The following is an 18,938-nucleotide window of genomic DNA, read 5'->3' on the forward strand; positions in this document are numbered from 1 at the left end:
TCTGAATTATTGTATATTACGACCCGTGTGCTGTGTACTTACTACTGTATATATCTTTGTGGGCATGAAGCGACTGAGTCTATTATGGCATCTTTTCTGCACACTCAATCTACTAAAAAGTGACGCTCGACAGGACCGATTGCTTGTCATTTTAGGCATTTATTGGCTGAAATGTAGCCGGAGCAGGTTATACCGTGTAGCAGCTGGTGATTTCTTGATGATACGAAAGCTAACACCTGTGGTCGGTTAGAGCTAAAAAGTCCAGCTGACATGAACAGGTCGCTGCCCTCTTGGTTGAAACTGGACATCATCACTTCGACAACAAACGGAACCGCACGACAGCGTCGCAATTCGCGTGTACGACGCCTTCGCCGCAAAGCGGCATGGTGGCTAGCCGTAGCCGGTCAGTCAGACCCCTCTCTCTAAGTCCAGAACTACTCGCTCTGTTCACAAATATAAACATTTCTAGTTCATTTCACAGAGATTGAGATCGAGAAGAAAAGACTTTGATGATCTTTATGAAATTTGAGATGAGTGAGGGTGTGAAAAAGATGTTTGACGGTAAAATACGAAAAAAAAAGGAGATAATTGATGAGACAAATACTAGTACTCTAAAATACCTAAACCCTTCATCTTAAAAAAAACATATGACATGATAGGACGTTTTCTAGTACATGCCCAGATTCATTATACTAAGAAACGTCACATCTTGTTTTAGGATGTTTTTTTTAATATGATAGAGAGAGTATGGCCGTGTTTAGTTTCCCTCTATTCCCAACTTTCAATCACATCATATCACATAAAAAACTTTCCTACACACATAAACTTACAACTTTTTTTTTCAAACTCCTAACATTCTTCAAACTTCCAACTTTTTTTCAGGAACTAAACACACCCATATTTGTAAACAGATGTTAAACGATTGAGATGCTTATATTTGTCAAGAGGAGTAGCAGGGGAAACTGTTTTAAACACTCGGGTGGACGTCCACCCGTTTCTTGCATGTCATCTAAATGGTTATGAAAAAATTTCAAAAAAATTGACATGATAGGTTAATATGTAATATATCACTTCACAAACATGCAAGTACAAATTCGACTTCTACAAGTTGTAAAAAAAACAATAAATTTAACTGTGAATATACGTATACTAGTTAGAGTTTGATTTGTTATTTTCGTTACAACTTGTAGAAGTCGAATTTGAACTTGCATGTTTGTGAAGTGATATATTACATATTAACCTATCTTGTGAATTTTTTTGAAATTTTTTCATAATCATCTACCTGGAGCGCAGGGACCAACGACCGGCGAGGCTGATGAAGAAGATCGGAGAGAGGGCACGGCAGGGGAGGCCCATGTCATCATGCGCGTGTGCCGCCGGTCCGGGAGACTGACGCGGCCGCGGTGGCCTGGTTGGTCGCCGACCGATCTTTTGACCGGAACTTGCCTTACCGGCCGGCCGGCCAAAAGCTCTCTCCAATTCGTGCACCGTCTCGCTGGACACCGGACAGATCGACGAGCCCGGCCTCTGGTCCAGACTCCAGACATCGAAAAGACAGGAAGTGGCTCGGGCTGGCCCGCTAGCCCCGGTGGTCCATCGCTATGGCAATGGGACGCGAGATGGCGAGGGATCATTAGGCTAGTGGCTACCATCAGTCGAGCAGAACAATCATGCCGTGACGACAACAACAACGGAAGCAGTTCAGGCATTAGCCAGGCACCTTCCTGAGTCGCCGTTCCCGTTTTAATACGATCGAGACGCAGGAAATATGATTTGGGTCCATCTATCTATCTATAGCCTGGTACTGTCAATTTCCGCCCCCATGGACAAGATCCCAAGCAGTATATACATAGCAGTAGCATTTATGCTCACTAGAACAAACTTAAAAAAGAGCTTTCAAGTTTCAACTGCTAAGCCGTCGTCTAGCTGTAGCCTGGAGAGAATAAAATCGCCGATCAGTCTCTGCAGTGGTCCTGCCTATCGACGGATTCAGGAACCGAAGTACTCTGATCCAGCGGCATCAATTCCACGCTGTGCCGCCTGCTTTTGCGACATCCATGTGTACCAAGTCTTAAGCTAGAGAGACTAGAGCGTGATCAAGCTGAGTGATCGATCGGCTCAGCACACAATAGTATACCATTACCGTGTAATTTAAAGCTAAAGCTCAGCTACATGATCACGGCGATCTTCTTTAGCGGCCTAGCTAAGCTAAAGCATCGCATCAACACAGGCTAGCTTAGGCCCAAGCGATCATGGCCGCTTTCCTTTGCCTTTTCGCCCTCCCCGTTTTTTCTTACACATCCGATCCAACATGGCCATCATCATGGCTTCCCTCTCCCTAGCTTAGCTCAATTCGCCGAAACTTAACGAAATTTTAGGATAGTTTCGATTGATCTGCACTTCCGAAGCATGTCACCAACACCATGAGTGACATTTTTCTTGTGTAGGATTAATCAATGCAACGCGTACGTGTGGCAAGTGTTGCTTCAAATTAAACATTTTTTCCTGTTCAAGGAAAGGAGTACTTTAGATTTCAGAAGGCTGGCACAGGCAGATATATATATATATATATATATATATATATATATATATATATATATATATATATATATATATATATATATATATATATATATATATATATATATATATATATATATATATATATATATATATATATATATATATATATATATATATATATATATATATATATATATATATATATATATATATATATATATATATATATATATATATATATATATATATATATATATATATATATATATATATATATATATATATATATATATATATATATATATATATATATGAGCTAGTTTATACTTATCGGTACAAGGGGGCAAAAGGAAAAACAAATGATCAGTGGTAGTTATAAACCTTTATTAGCTTTTCTGAAGATGAGAGGAGACATGACCTCAATATATATAAAAGAAAATGTTAGTGTTGTGAATTGGTAGGTTTGGTAGCTCCAGATTTTGATTAATCAATTTCTTCACTTCTCAGCATTCTGAACCGCACGTATCCATCATGTATATATACAGGCGTACGTACATACGCCACGACCGCAACAAGGCGTGTCTTTTCTATTCCTGCCCTGTCTCTGTTCTCAACCACCTAGTAGCTACTATCAATCACCAACTTGGTTGATTATATGCATAAACCCATAGAACTTTCTGCCCATTGTCGATCAATCTTTTCCGCTCTATTAGTTGACCGATCCTAAGGAAAAGAAAAAACAAAAACTATTCTCGGTGATCGATGTCGCACACCCAACCCTTTTTCTAGTACTACCACTGTAACATAACAACATGGTAGTACCATGAATTGAAAATTCGAAATGTCTTGAAATTCACTCTTCATTTCGTTATTAATTCTTCACGCGAGTACTAGAAGAGATGCAGGATAAAAATGCAGAGACATCAGTATCGTGGCCGGCCGTGTATGTACTACGTACTTAGTACCTAACCTGATCGATTTGGCCGACATAAGAAACTATAATAAGGCTCTGTTTTGTGATCTTAGCCTTAACTACCTCCCTATGTGCAGCCTGGTAGCCATGTACTTTAGTGCCCGTTGGTGGTTTATACTAGTACATGCAAAAGCGTCGCACCGCCTTTTTGCCTATTGGGAGATTTAAATGTTGGATCAATTAGCTTGAGAGGAATGATGGCCAAAGAGAAAGCATATGCGTGCTGCTAACATGCAAGGATCAAAGAGAAAAGGAAGCCATCAAGCAGTGGAGGAAACTTGTCAAAAGCTAAGGCTGGATGGTTTCCTTTCCTTATCTTTTCCTTTGAGATGTAGCGCTGGAATTCCGCAGCATGTGTTAAGTCTCCCCTGAAATTAGGGGTGTAGATTATATAGTATGTGTACAACATTGTATATACTATACTGGTAGGAAATGAAGTAATCCTAAAACTAGCAGAACATTCTATAGCAGTAGCTATCTACAATTAATTAATTAAACCTCTCCATTGCAAGGGTTAGTATCAAGTATCACAAGTATGTTTGTCACCCATGAGTCATGACTAGCGTCATGTTGTGTTACCATTAAGCCCATTTTGAACAAGGGATTTTACCGAAAGCTGTAAAATTCCAAGGGAAATGTATATATGCAATAATGCAAGTAGGAGTATGCAACACACATGCAGAGTGTACTTCATATGCTTCAGTGTTGGAAGGGTCCCAAAAAAGCATTCCTTGTTGGGTCATGGACGCAGCCTTATTCCCTCCAGAGAACTTTGACATTGATCCTAGTATCCTACGGCCCAAAAAGCGACATGACCAAACTGCCCCTCACCCGCCGCACTGATGACCGACCCCCTTAACTAACTCCCCAGTGTACCTCCACGCCATGGGAGCTGAGCTGATCTGAATGATCCCTTCTCACTTCCAAGTACTCCACGAATGTAACAACTTGATGTGACCTCAGTTCTTCTCCCATCTCCTCTTCTCCCCACCACGCGCGCGCCGCCCTGCCCAGATGTTTCTCCACTCCCTCTTGATGCAAAACATGGCCAAGAACACAACAACGCAGCAGCAGCAGCAGACGAGGTACGCACACTTTGCATGTGGGATGATGATGATTGCTTCGGTTCGTTCTACGTGTTTGGCTGACGTGATGGTTCCATGCGCAGGTCGTCGAAAGAGGCGGGCGGCGGCGGCGCGGCGAGGTCGAGAGGGGTGTCGTCGAAGAAGTCGCCGTGGTACCAGCGGGCGGTTGAGGTGTTGCTGCTGATATGGAAGCAGCCGACGGGGGCGGGGACGGGGACGACGACGAAGGCCGCGGCGGCGTCGGGGATGGGGGCTCGGCTGCGGAAGTCGTCGTCGCTGAACGTGGCGGCGTCGTTCACGCGGGTCTGCCTGTGCGCGCCTATCTCGTCGTACAATGAGCAGGCGCTCTACTTCCAGGCGGGCGACGTGGCGCCGCGCCGGAGCTACAGCTACCCGCGGGCGTCGTCGGCGTCGGCGTCCGGGTGCAGCGGAGGCGGAAACAGCAACCCGCTGGTGGCGCCGCCGCCCGCGGCCGAGCAGAGGGCGCTGATGAGGACGCCTGGCCCCGGCGGGGAGAGCGCGAGGCGGCCGGTGTTCCGCGGCAAGTCGCTGACGGACGACATCCTGATGCGGCGGTTCGTCGTCGACGAGGAGGCCACGCGGCGGCGCAACGAGATGGAGGTGATCCGGCGCCGCCACGCGGCCGCCGCCAAGCGGCGGCGCCTCGGCCCCAGCCCGCTCCGCCGGATGGCCCTGGCGGAATCGGAGTCGGAGGCCGACGACGAGGAGGAGACGACGACGACGGAAGCAGCCGAGCCGACGTCACGGAGGAAACCCCAAGCCGTACCCATCGCAGCGTAACAGCGAAGCCTCCCTGCTTGTCCCTGTCTCCCCTCTCAATTTTTTTTCCCTCCCTTACACTTCTTCTCCCGTTCCTTGTGCTCTTGTCGTTGTCTCGCAATGATGCAAGAAGAAAACTCCGAGCAACACGCGCGTTCTCTTCGACTCTTCCATATCGACCGATGCGGACGTCCCGCCCAGCCCAGCGCCCGCCCCGCACGCCAAAGTACGCGCGCGTCGTGGAGAAACCCGGCGAAACCGACGTGTTTCCCCCGCGCGGCGCGGCGCGGCGCGGGGGCGATCGAAACGCGACGCCGGAACGAGCAAACGCGGGGCAGAGTTAATGGGCGGGCAGCCGACGCAACGGCTAGGCAAGGCGCGCGCGCGGGACCAGCAGCGGGAAGCGGTGGCACTCGCGGCGTCGCGCGGGGCACGCATTCATTGGGCTTTTTTCTGGGGTTCGTGGTTAAATGCGTGATCGGTATGAAGTCCCTGCCGGCCGTTGGGGTGATTACATTGATTTTAACCCGCCCGCGCTTTGGCGAAGCGAACGGACGAACCTGTACTGCCGAAGCCCAGATTAATGGGCGCATCAACGTACGGAACCAAACAGCGCCGGTGGTGGTACGTCGCGTCCGCGTCCGGCGATATCTCTGGATTTCTCGCCACAGTTCGTAGATCGCGGACGGTGCGGCTAGAATACTAGCGTGCAGAAATGACCCTACTCAAAAGCAACAGGTGCTACTACTAAGGCTGTGTTTGAGGGTGAGGGGACCGGAAAGATTGGGAAGATAGACAAAACGAGGTGAGCCATTAGCGCATAATTAATTGAGTATTAACTATTTTAAATTTTAAAAATGAACTAATATGAATTTTTAAAGCAACTTTTATATAGAAATTTTTTACAAAAAATACACCGTTTAGTAGTTTGGGAAGTGTGCGCGCGGAAAACAAGTGACAATCTTCCTAATCTCTCCCCAATCTCTTTGAAAGGACGCAGCCTAACTCGATCGCGGATAACATAATCCCTGCTCGCTAATACTAAAAGGTTTGGAGTGCCAAGTAAGGGCTCCATGATTGATGTTCCCCTTGCTTTCGGGCTGGAAAAGCAAAAGGCAATGCAGGCTTGCAGGTTGCAGCTCAGGCCTTCGTTCGCAGTAGACTTGTACTGGTACAGACGTGTACTACTTGTACTGTAGCAACCCTGTGCCGGTGAACATTTGCATCGCCGGCACGGGGCCCACAAGGCTTTTGGCGTCCTGCAGCCTCACCTATCTCGCCTCGAGTAATCGGGTGGGGGGCTTTTGGGATTCGTTGGTACGGCTCTTTGGTCTTTTATTCGTGGGCCCTCCCGAAGCGCCCGTGGGCTTGTTTTGAGCCCGGAATCGGGGCACTCTGCACCCGCTGCTGGACAAATCTTGCTTGGCGCCAATAGCCACGGGCCAACAGCTTAAATTGGGAGTATGCCTGTGATTGATGGATTTGAAAAATTATCCCGGTTGATGAATAGTTGTCGGTCCAAATTTTGCCTGATTAGGTTCTGACCAGCAATGCTTTTAAAACCGTACAAGCCGTCCTATTGTGTTTCTAATCAATATAAAAATGAATCATTATTCTACATCTAGAGCTATTCATTCACCTTTGTTGCATAAAAAATAACCGCCAGAATTATAAGGGCTCCTTTGCAACAAAGGTTTTATTAAGGATGTCTTCGCTACAACAAGTTTCCATCGGAACAGTGATCACGGAAAATGTAGCGGTCCATTAGCACATGATTAATTAAGTATTTGCTATTTTTTAAAAAAAGGATTAATTTGATTTTTTTAAGCAACTTTTGTATAGAAACGTTTTGCAAAAAACACACCGTTTAGCAGTTTGAAAAGCGTGCGCGCGGAAAACGAGAGAGATGGGTTGAGAAAAGGGGCATCCGAACACAACCTAAGTGTTTTTGTAGGATGTGAATCTTTTGGAACATTTTTCTATATGCTCCTTTGAATCAAAGGAATGGATCTTTCAAATTTCTATGGAATGACCAAATCCATAGGAATCTTGAAGTAAATCTAACATGAGCTCCAGGCTCTTGAAAATTTTCGTGCGGGTCATTCTCTCTCCAATTTTATGTACCGTTTCCTGTGAAGCATTCAAACAACACAATTGAGCAATTCATTTTTTTTTCATATTCCCTAGGGTTACATTGTCACTCCAATTCTTATGTTTTTCCTGGTTCTGTGTTTTAAAATTCCTATGTTCCAAAGGAGCCCTAGTTGACAAATCTAAAACCAAGACCAACAAATATTGGTGAATAGAGTGAGTTCCCCTTTGTCGCTTAATATAAGCATGTCGCAAGTTTTTCACGTAGGGGGTGAAATTAAATGAGAAATGATTGTTGTTGGTTGAAATAAGAAAAATTGTGAAGAAATTAAATACGAGATAGCAGTGATTGGTTGAGATGAGAAAATAGATGGAAAAGTAGCTATACTCCCTCCGTCGGACGGTGTATTTTATAACAAAATTTAAAAGTCATAAGTAGTTATATTTAGGGTGGAGGGAATATTGATTATCCAAAAACTCCGATTTATCATCTAGCGACCATTTTCACCGGCAGTATAAATTCTACACATGGTTAGCATCCAACTTGAAAAAAAGTGCTCGTCTGGATCTTCTGGGCTTTCAAGAGTACTATTCGTTTCTTCCCTGTTGCACCAACTGTTTAGTTCGTTAAAAGAAAATTTTTGAATGTCACATCAGATGTTTGATTGGATGTCGGAAGGTTTTTTTTGACACGAATGAAAAAAATAATTTCATAACTCGCCTGGAAACCGCGAGACGAATCTTTTGAGCCTAATTAATCCGTCATTAGCATATGTGGGTTACTGTAGCATTTATGGCTAATCATGGACTATTTAGGCTCAGAAGATTTGTCTCGTGATTTCCCTTCTAACCGTGCAATTAGTTTTTTCATTTATCTATATTTAATATTTCATGCATATATCTAAAGATTCGATGTGATATTTTTAGGAAAAAAAATTGGGGGACTAAACGGGGCATACTGTCCTGACTCCTCTGCACTGAACATCCATGGCGCCAAAAAAGGAGAAAAGAAGAACGAACTCGTTCCTTCTCTCGCTAAACGTTAACGGTGGAACGCACAACTTCAGAATTCAGACAAGATAGGTAAGGATAGAATAAAGCGGCCGCGCTACCGATTTCGCTCTGCTAATGTTGGATCTGATTCTGAACATATATTCAGCTGGACGGTCACACACCTACTAAGTATACACAGTAATTGAGCTCGTTGCTGAGACCGCGCGGCACAGGACGGCGAGGGCGCGAGGCGCTTGTCCGCACAATTACAAACCGCACCGCACTACACGGATGCCTCGCGGCTCGCGCGGCGCGGCGGCCGTCAGAGCTTGGAGTAGAGCTGCGGCGTGCACCACTTGAAGAAGGTGCCCGTGGGGAGCTCGCCGGGCGGGAGCAGGGCGAGGCGCGCCCCGATCTCGGCAGCCTCCTCCGCGGTGCGCTTCCCCCAGCCGCGGGTCATGTCCGTCCGCGTGAACCCGGGGCAGAAGCAGTTGACGCTCACCCGGTCGCCGCGCGCCTGCAGCCGCCGCGCCAGCACCCGCGCGTACGCGTTCAGGGCCAGCTTGGACACCGAGTAGTCCGTCCACACCTTGGGCCACCCCTGCCCGCGCCACGTCCCGTCCTTCACCTGCGCCAGGAACCGCGACGCCATCCCCTCCACCTCCGCCTCCGTCAGCCTCTCCTCGTCCTGGAGCAGCCGCTTCAGCTCCGGGTCGCTCACCTTCTGCAGCACAAACACGCAGCCAATCCATCATCACAACGAGAAAAACATATCTCGAATCTCACTTTTTGTTTTTTTTTTGTGTGTGTGTGTGGGTGCGCGCGAGGATATCTGCTGCAGATAGAGAAACTTCGATGCCGAAATTCCCTTTCAAAGGCAGGTTAGATTCGTTTGCAAAATTAGTCGTCGTGTACACATTCTGCGTTTAATGATGCCGTTGCACTACAGATGCTGACTTGCTGATGCACTACAGATGCTGACTTGCTGATGCCCTGCTGTAAGTTTAACCAACTTTCGTCGCTGTAAACTACTCCCTCTGTTTCTCGTCGCTGTAAACTACTCCCTCTGTTTCATATTATAAATTATTTTATTTTTTTTCTAGTCAAACTCATTTAAGTTTGATCAAGTTTATAAAAAAAATATAATAGCATTTTCAACATGAAACAAACACACTATCAAAATATATTAAATATTAGTTTCGATAAAAACTAATTTAGTGTTATAGACGTTGCTAAATTTTTCTATCAATTTGATCAGATTTTTAAAAAATTGACTAGGAAAAAAAAATCAAAACGATTTATAATATGAAATGGAGGGAATACTGAGAAAATAAGAGTCAGAAAATAAGAGTCAATAGATTCCTCGCTCTTTTCCCGTTGCTTTCAAACCTCTTATCCTCGTCCCCTTTCGTGTTTTTTAACTTTATGGCCCATGTATACAGATCTTTTGTGAGAGAAGATCTCTCCAGCTTTAGTTATATACTAATAGCATATGCATGTGACGACGAAAGCGACGCAAGCTTAGTTTTACAACCTATACAACCATTTATAACTGGAAAATTTTAAGGGTTCGTCTCTGTGCAAGAAACATAAATTGCGCATGATAGTACGTGATTTTCAAACTTGCATATAAAGATCATCTTTCAACTTCTGCTCAACACTCCAAATGTAGTTGGGAGTAAATTAGACGGAAGAACTTCTGTAAACTTGGAGTTTAGCTAGAAAACAAACAAGTTGCGGATTCTAGTTTATGCTGTGTCAGTGATAATGAAAGAAAAGACTTCAAAATGACATGTATTTGGCCGTGTATTTGTACAGACCATAGACAACGTATTAGCCAGCACATTCATGATGAGATATGCATTATGCCTTAAGATAAGCTTCAAATTATAATTTGTCCACCACTGGTCTCGTGCATTCACACTTCATAATCTCAAGTCTTTATCTACTAGCTATTTGTGTGCTACTACTTGTCAAGCTTGCCTCTTGATATGTCAAAACTACTGTTGTTTTAAAACATAGTTTGATTTAATCCAAAAACGGTTAGGTCAGTGACACTATACTTAAAGAGAATTAGTTAATTACAGGCTCAAAGTTTCAACGCACATACACTTAACGTGACTCATGATGTACAAGGAGACCACTATGGAATTTTTTTTCCTAACAATTTGAGCTACAACCAGCTATTCTTTATTAAAAACAAATTAGAGGCTAGTCTTTATTAAAAAGAAAAAAAATCTTTCAATACGACAAGCAACAAATATTATTTTCCTCATGAAAATATCATCATTTATTTTCCTTGTCTTGTTATCTATCGATGATCTATGAGGTACACAACAATGAAGGTAAAATAGTTGCGTGTTCCATCTTAGATTTTTTTTTTTCAGGAGAGTTTCAAACAAGTTCATCCACTAGTTCTATAATTTTGGGTGTGACGAGATATATGGACAGGGAAGCAATACTAGATTAACATGAATTATAAATATCCATTTGAGCACTTACATTGAGTAGTCCAAGTTGGGAGCTGATATTCAGTATTCGGCTGGTGGCTGGTGATCGCCGGAAAAGTGGCAGGAGTGCTTCAGTCAGCATCTTGGCCCCATAGAAGTTCGTTCTAAGGACCGTCTCGGCGTGCTCCACTGAGTTAGTGTCAATTTCATTGAATGAAACTGCTGCATTGTTCACCTACATCAACAAAATGTGCAGATACAATTCATTTCATCATCGCAGAAAAAAGCAAGTCATCATGGATTAGAGTGGAGCTACTGAACGAACTGGTTTCAGATAGTAACAACTCCCTTTTATTGCAGCTATAATGTTAGGAGGCTGGAAATGTACTCCACTAAACCGCACTTGGTCACTATATGTAGATCATCTTATTGACATAAGTTAAGGGTTTGTCGTATCACGCTTTTTTTTTTAATTTCTTTTCTGTTTACTTCAGAGACTTTTTGGTTGTGTGCCCACGGGCAGAGACCGGAGATGTAATCCATTTTCATTATCTAAAAAATGTGGTGTACTATGCCTATCACTCCACAAAGTCTCAGGCCTCATCGTACTCTACAAAAGCTACCCTCTTAATGTCAGTTAGATTACTTGATGGTATGGATGTGCCAACAAACAGATGGAGATCGATTAGATCAAACTTAACACCCGTTATCTGAAAGTGCCAGCTCAACATGAATAAACCACGCCATCATTGTATTCAGGTAAGGAGTATGGATCACCATTTTGGTAGATTACAGGTCACCTAGCTTGACCATGGCCCAATGCCCCAATCTGCCTAGCTCGGTTTGCACAGCCTGAAGATCATGTGTTTGTTTTTGTTCTTCTGTTCTGGCAGCTGTCGTTAAGACTGGCCGTAAGCAGTAACATACTCCAGTTCAGTAAATTACGCATTACACAGGAGCAGCTCCAAGCATATATAAACACAGGCCGGGAGCTATGGCTTCCAACGCCTCTGCAAGTATGGGTTTGAACTTTGAACGAATGAAAGGGAGAGATATCCGACTTGTAACAAAGTGGCAATACGGATTAACCAATGGACGGATTTGACTTGAAGAAAATTAAACAGCTTGCAGAATTAAGAACAAGACCAGCCAACAAGATTGTAAGTTGTTACTCCACCTAGATAGTCAAAAGTGCTGCAGCCAGAGCCAATCAGCGGGCAGCGGCACGTTATCATGAGCTTTTTAATACTCCCTATATTTCATACTCTATCCTTCCACAAAAATTACACTACTCCGTATTACTTTTCTCACCAAGACCAAACACAAATTAACTATCTAACATATAACAAAGATCAAGTAGTGTAAGCACTCATGCAACCAATGAGTATTAAGATGGCTCATTAGTTTCTGGTTAAACATTTAATTTACCTATTCATTTAAGTCTTTGAATGCATAGAGACAAAATAGAAACAACTTATTTGGAAAAACTAAGATATAAAATAGGTCTAACTCTCGTGGATGGAGTATTATAAGACGGGTTTCTAATAAGGATCAAGTTTATAGAAAAATAATAGCATGTACAACACCAAATTAGTTTCATTAAATCGAACATTGAATATATGTTGATAGTATATTTGTTTTGTGTTGAAAATGTTACTGTCTTTTTAGAAAAAACTTACAGAAATTTAACTTTAAAAATATCAAAATCGTGAGTGTATAACATGACTTTTATATGTACATTTAATTATTCATATTATTCATTTTTGAAAAAAAATGAAACAACATAAAACATACTTATTTAAAATAAAACAAACCACAACAAAATAAATAGTGATAACTTTTTTTTTCATATGACGAATGATCAAACGTGTGTCTAAAAATTAACGCCATCATATATACTTAAGAGAGATGCTCTAGTGCTCTATACTAGTAGTATTATACTACCATTATTATTAAGGATAAATTAGTAAGTTACTAATTCAATGAATATGAGTTACTTTGTTATTTATTTTTTTTCTAGCTAAATCGATCTATGATCATCCATCACATTGGCATCGCTCATATTTCATCGACAAAGCCAAAAAAGAAGAAAAAAAGTTGTCACTACTAAATGATGATTATACCCTCCGCACTTATTTTTTTCTGACAATAATGCCCCTCCACCTTATAGTATAAATAGATATGAACCATTTGATCAAATGAGATCAATGATTTAGATAGATTTCTACTGTCAGTAGAGAGCACCGTAGCAAGTCTCGTATACTTCTTAAAGAAACGCAGCAAGTATTTGCGAGCTATCAGAACCCTGACTTCTTTGAGCGCTCGAGTTGGCTCCGGGCGCAAGCGAAACGAAACGCAACACGTTGGACGTTAGGACCAGGTTGCGGGCCGACGGGCCGTGTCGCTGTCCGGCAGCATGCACGAGCACGACTCAGCCTCGGCGCCGGGAGGGAGAGGGAAGGGAGCCCGGAATTCCGGATGCGACGCCGACCGTCTGCTACGTGTCAGTGACAGAGGGGGCCCAGCCAAAGCGACCGCTCGCCCAGCCATCGCCCGCATGAGGCGGTGGCGGCGGCGGCTTCGGATTTGCCCTTTCCTTTTCCCCACACGCGACAATTTTATTCGGTTGGTCGCCCGCCGCGCGCGCCCCTCGCCCCCTTGGGGCCTAGCAGGGCTAGCACTCATGGCGGGAGGAGCAATAATGCAGCCTCGCAAGAACCGATCTTGACGGGCGCTCCACTTCCGCCTAAATACGCAATTTGCCCAATCGGGCGTCGCATGCATACGAAAATCGTTACTGTTCTATACCGATCGCGAGCGCTTACTGTGCAGGATTAAAGTGGCAGAGCGTGGCCTAAACTGTTGGCGATAAGATACGTTGCCATCATCTGGACTGTGGAGAAGACGTAATAATGACGGGCGAGCGGAAACCTCGGAGAAGGGGAAGGGGGTTTGATTTGACGTGATGGCTGACTGACTCACCAGGATGTCGAGGCCGCCGATGGCGTCGCGGAGCCAGGCGGCGAAGGCCTGCACGGAGGCAGGGTCGGCGACGTCGAGGCGGTGGAAGACGACGTGGAGGCCCCGGGCACGGAGCGCCGCGGCGGCGGCCTCCCCTCGCTCGGCGTCCCGCGCGGTGAGCACCACGGTGATGCCGTGCTCCCCGAGCCGCGCCGCCAGCGCGAGCCCGATGCCCCTGTTCGCGCCGGTCACCACGGCCACCGTCTCCCTCGTCCACCACGCCCTGTATTACGAACGGAACGAAAAAAAACCCAGTCAGATCGAACGACGCAAGGACAGGACAGGAAGCCGAGCGCGAGCGGGCGATGGTGGTGGTCACCTTGCCGAGGACGGCTCCTTGGAGCTCGAGTAGTCCATCAATGGACGGAGCGAGAGATCGATCGATCGATCTCCTCTCGTTGAGAGCTCTGCTTGGGGCTAGCTTGGCGCTTGGTAAGGGAAGGAAAGAAAGGTTGAGGTGTTCGTGCCGGGCCACGCGCGGGTGGTGGGGAGTGGGGGGCACTGGATCGCTGGGCGTCCGGCAGTGGGCGAGGTAGGGGAGATATGTATACAGGCGGACAGACAGGCCAGGCCACGCCCCGCTTTGGGTGGTCAAACGGACGGGACGTATCGCGTACTGGAGTCCTATGCACCAGGGAGCTGTCAAGCTCAAGCCGCTGAAGGGGTGAGGGGAACCCTGTGGAGAGTTCCAACTTCCAAGTAGGGGCATGTTTAGGCCCCTTTGAATCATATAGGAATAAAAAAACAAAGGATTAGGAAAAATATAGGATTCTGACATAAATACAATTGTAAAATAGAGGATTGCAAAACACAGAAAAAATACAGGAATGGCCGTTTGATCGGACCACAAGAAAAACGCAGGAATCAGATTAGAGAGATAGACTCAGAGGAAATGTTCCAAGAGGTTAGACCTCTTGCTAACTTTCCTCTAAAATATGCATAGGATTACCCATTCCATAGGAATTTTAAAGGATTGGATAGGATGCAATCCTTTGTTTCAAAGGCCTTCATAGGATTTTTTTTTCCATATGATTGAAATCCTCCAAAATTTCTACATTTTTCCTACAAATCAAAGGGGCCCTTAGTTCGCGAAATAAAAATTTTTGGGTGTCACATCGGACGTTTGACCGGATGTCGGAAGGGGTTTTCGGACACGAATGAAAAAACTAATTTCATAACTCGCTTGAAAACCGCGAGACGAATCTTCTGAGCCTAATTAATCCGCCATTAGCACATGTGGATTACTGTAGCTTATGGCTAATCATGAACTAATTAGACTCAAAAGATTTGTCTCGCGATTTTCTCCCTAACTGTGCAATTAGTTTTTCTTTTAATCTTTATTAATGCTCTATGCATGTATCCAAAGATTCGATGTGATGTTTTTGGGAAAAACTTTTTGGGAACTAAACGGGGCTAGGCGTCCTACTATGCCGTGGGCCGTGCAATCGACCAATCGACGGTCGCACCCTATGGTGGTGTTTGGATAGGGACTAAAAATTTAGTCCCGTCATATCGGATATTTGATACTAATTATAAGTATTAAATATAGTCTAATAATAAAATTAATTGTATAAGTGAGAGCTAATTCACGAGATAAATTTTTTAAACCTAATTAATCCATAATTAGCACATGTTCACTGTAGCATCACATAGGCTAATCATAGATTAATTAGGCTTAATAGATTCGTCTCACGAATTAGTCCAGACTTATGGAATGAGTTTTGTCATTAGTCTACATTTAATACTTCTAATTAGTGTCAAACATTTGATGTGACAGGGACTAATATTTTAGTCCCTAATCCAAACAGGCCTATATATTTAGGTGTGGTAAGGGCATTAGCAATGTGTCGGGTTTATTTCGTGTGACTATATGCTCCACCTAGACAAGAAAATTGAATGAAGCCACACATATGACAAATTCTAATCTCCCACAGTGCGCTGGCCTCCCTTTCTTCCCCAGGTTGTGCCCTTCATCTCCTCAGGCTGGCCTGCCTCCTTGCCTTCCCCCACCAGCACCGGCACAGCTCCACTTCCCCTGACTGCCAGCGTAGCTCTCCCTCCTCTCCGCTGTTCCCCTTCCCCATCGGCGCCTCTCAATCTCGGATGCTGCTCGAGCCCAACTCAATAGCTAGCGGCGGCTGTCGCCTCCGACCTCTCCCTCCGTCATCCCCTCCCCGCCTCCAACCTCTCCCTCCGCCGTCTCTTCCCCGCCTCCAGCCTCTCCTTCCATCGAACTCTCTAGATCTGGCCCGTGGCTCATGGACTCGGGCGGCGGCAATGGGGAAGGTGGCGGCGGCTCGACGGCAATGCTGACGGAGGCTCCATGGAAGGCCCGTGTAACGCTCCGCTTTTCGTGAGACGTTAAAAACTAATTCAGTAAAATCCTAATTGCGAAAATTTCCGTTCTTTGAGTGCTGAGTCTAAAGTTGTGCCAATATCTCAATTTAAATCCGTCCTCGATCCCTCTCATCACCATCAAAATCATCCTCCTCAAAATTCCTTTTCCAATTCAAGACTCCAAATCAAATCCCGAAATTCAAATCCTCTCTTGAAATCCTTGCGAAATACCTGTTCCCGATTCCCATTTGAGTTCCTTCCTTGACTCCACCTTGTGTCCCTAAGACCAAGCATCCAATTCGAAATCCAAATCCAAACCCCCAACTCGAATTCTCTCCAAATATGTCTTCTCTGTAAAAGTCTATTTTGCGTCCTCATAATTTTGGATGGGCTGGATCCCCTCCCCTCGGCCCATCTCCCCCTCTCAACCCGCACCCCTCGCACGTGCATTGCATGCAGCCGAGCCGAGAAGGAGGGCCGCTCTCTCCCTCTCTGTCTCTCTCTCTTCTCTCCCGGTGTCAACCTCCCGTCGCCGCCATTCGATTTTCGCCGCCGCCCGCCGGTTCCCGCTACCGCGGTTTTGTAACACCCCGATTTTCGTTCGGGATTAAAAATCAATTAATAATACATTTCTAGAAATTATATTAAAGGTTAAATCAATTTAATCAAGTGAAATTATAGAGGAAATTAAAATTTCCTTTAAAAAAATCATTGGCCGGGAATATTTTGCAATATTCTTTGTGCCCCAAAAATACTCTCCGGATTTTTCCGCAAATTTTCGGAGCTCAAGAAATAATTTTAAAGTCACAAAGTTCATTTAACCAATTAGAATAAAAAGAAAAGAAAATAATCTTCCCCTTTCCCCCTTTTGGGCTTGGCCCAAGCCTTCCCCTCCACTCCCGTGGGCCGCGCGCCTCCTCCCTCTCTCGGCCGGCCCGCGCCTTGCGAAAGTCTACTTTACGTCCCCCGGTTTTCCTCCCCTCCTTCCTAGGCCGGCCTCCTCCCTCGGCCCGCTCGGCTCTCTCTCCCTCAAGTCTGCTTTACCTCCCTCTCCCGTTTTCCCCTCTCTCTCTCCCCGACAGGTGGGACCCGAGGCCCCACCTGTCATCTTCATCCCTTACCTCCCGTCGCCCTAACCGCCGCCATGGCCGCCAAATCCTCCCACGTCGCCGCCTCTCCCGCGCGACTCCCTCTCCCGCGCGTGCGTGGACGCGGTCGTCGCCCACGTCGGCGCCGTTTTCCCCCACTCTCCCCGCGAAAATCGGCGCCGGTTAACCCCTCCACCACCCCACGTCGGCGCCCACTTCGCCAGCCGATTCCGCCACGTCCGGCCTCGATCCCGCCTTCCCGAGCCCATAAAAAGCACCCCCGTGCTCCCCTCGTCCATTTCCCCTTGTTTCCCGGGCCCGGCACTCTCTCCCTCGCTCTCCCCACGTCGTTCCCGCGCGCCGCCACACTCCGGCGAACTCCGGCCGCCGTTTCCCGTCGCTAGGGTCGCCGCCGCACTACTCCGCCGCCACCGCTGGCTTTGCCACCTCAAGGGCACGCTCGGCCGCCGTTTCTTCCTCCCCTTCCACCACGCGAACCACCTCTCCACCGTGCTCCCGCTCTCCATCGGTCCCCGGCGAGCTCCGGCCACCTCTAGCCGCCGCCCTAGCCACTGCCGCGCCGCGCCGTTTGCACCACCGGCTTCTCCGTGCCTCGCCGCACCCCGGCCTCCGCTCCGTTTCCCCATTTAATCGCCGCAACCACCCTTCCACCGTGCATCCCAAGCCACCTCCACCCTACGCCGCCGGGCCGCCGTTCCGCCTTCGTCCCGAGGAGCGCCGACGCCGAGCTCCCCCGCCTTTCCCCGCCCCTCGTCGTCGCGTCCTTGGTGAGCTCCTCCTCTCCCTCCTTGCCTCCCTCCTCTGTCTCCCATGCGTGCTGCCACGCCGGTGGCCGCCGCCGGCGACCACCGGGCCATGTGCCGCCGCCGTTAGGTCGGCCGGCCAGCTTGTCGCCGCCCCGCTCGCCTAGGCCGCCCGGATCCCCTTGCCGCGCCGCACCACCGCTTTCCCGCGTGCGTCGGCGTCGTCGCAGGAGGCCGCGCCGCCGTGAGCCGTCGCTCGGCCGGGCCGGCCTGAGCTGTGCCCGTGCTCAGCCGCGCCACCCCGTGGCCGCCCGATCAGCTCGGGCTGATATGGGCCATCGGTTCCCGTGGACCAGCGGTGGACTACCCCGTGGTCCCGGTCCACGGTGGACCGGCGCCCTTGTGCCGCTGACCGGTGGGGCCCGCTTGCCGGCGCCGCCCTCCCCTTTGATGACGTCAGCAACCGTCTTTTCCTTTGGAAAAATAAATAATAATTGCGTCATAATTCGTTAATAATTCTAGAAATTCATTTAAATGGCTCAAAACTTCTAAAATTCATATCTAATTCATTCGAACTCCGAATTGAGCCATTCAACTTGCAAAATTCATCTAAAATTGAGCTCTACATGTTTGTTTACTTTTTATGTACTGTTTCCTTGGTTTTTATTAGAGTTTTTCCTCATTTTGCGTGCCAGCGTGTAGTTCCCGTCATTTCGGAAGATCGCGGTCGCAAGGATAAGAGTTCGGAAGATTGTTTGAAGAAGCAAGGCAAGTCACACATTCCCCTTGAGCATGTTGATCCCAATTTATAAATGTTTTACCGTTTACAAATA

At 46.6% G+C, this 18,938-nt stretch overlaps 2 protein-coding genes and 1 long non-coding RNA gene across 3 annotated transcripts; 2 read left to right on the plus strand and 1 right to left on the minus strand.

Moving 5' to 3' along the window:
* The first annotated feature begins 4,383 nt into the window (after nt 1–4,383).
* On the plus strand, nt 4,384–5,508 carry LOC4336276 (uncharacterized). Its single transcript, XM_015778820.3, has 2 exons — nt 4,384–4,581; nt 4,665–5,508. The coding sequence occupies exons 1-2, from the start codon at nt 4,511–4,513 to the stop codon at nt 5,380–5,382; spliced, it is 789 nt and encodes a 262-aa protein (XP_015634306.1). The 5' UTR covers nt 4,384–4,510; the 3' UTR covers nt 5,383–5,508.
* A 2,946-nt stretch (nt 5,509–8,454) lies between these two features.
* Nucleotides 8,455–14,431, minus strand: LOC4336277 ((+)-neomenthol dehydrogenase). The gene is made up of 4 exons (XM_015778616.3): nt 14,236–14,431; nt 13,878–14,139; nt 10,948–11,130; nt 8,455–9,169 (listed from the first exon to the last, which is right to left on the minus strand). Exons 1-4 carry the CDS (start codon nt 14,271–14,273, stop codon nt 8,768–8,770), a joined length of 885 nt encoding a protein of 294 aa, XP_015634102.1. The 5' UTR covers nt 14,274–14,431; the 3' UTR covers nt 8,455–8,767.
* On the plus strand, nt 9,169–11,493 carry LOC136356346 (uncharacterized). The gene is made up of 2 exons (XR_010741077.1): nt 9,169–9,326; nt 9,395–11,493. It is a non-coding gene; the product is annotated as an uncharacterized lncRNA (long non-coding RNA).
* Nucleotides 14,432–18,938: the final 4,507 nt, after the last annotated feature.

Source organism: Oryza sativa, chromosome 4, assembly GCF_034140825.1.
Source record: "Oryza sativa Japonica Group chromosome 4, ASM3414082v1".
In the NCBI taxonomy this organism is placed as follows: domain Eukaryota; kingdom Viridiplantae; phylum Streptophyta; class Magnoliopsida; order Poales; family Poaceae; genus Oryza; species Oryza sativa.

Excerpts from the sequence above, each read along its gene's own strand:
- LOC4336276 (XM_015778820.3), top strand. The coding sequence starts at position 4,511 with ATGTTTCTCCACTCCCTCTTGATGCAAAACATGGCCAAGAACACAACA. Across the intron at positions 4,582-4,664 it reads CAGCAGCAGCAGCAGACGAG|GTCGTCGAAAGAGGCGGGCG; the intron begins GTACGCACACTT and ends TTCCATGCGCAG.
- LOC4336277 (XM_015778616.3), bottom strand. The coding sequence starts at position 14,273 with ATGGACTACTCGAGCTCCAAGGAGCCGTCCTCGGCAAG. Across the intron at positions 14,140-14,235 it reads AAGGAGCCGTCCTCGGCAAG|GGCGTGGTGGACGAGGGAGA; the intron begins GTGACCACCACC and ends TTCGTAATACAG. Across the intron at positions 11,131-13,877 it reads TCGGCGGCCTCGACATCCTG|GTGAACAATGCAGCAGTTTC; the intron begins GTGAGTCAGTCA and ends TTGTTGATGTAG.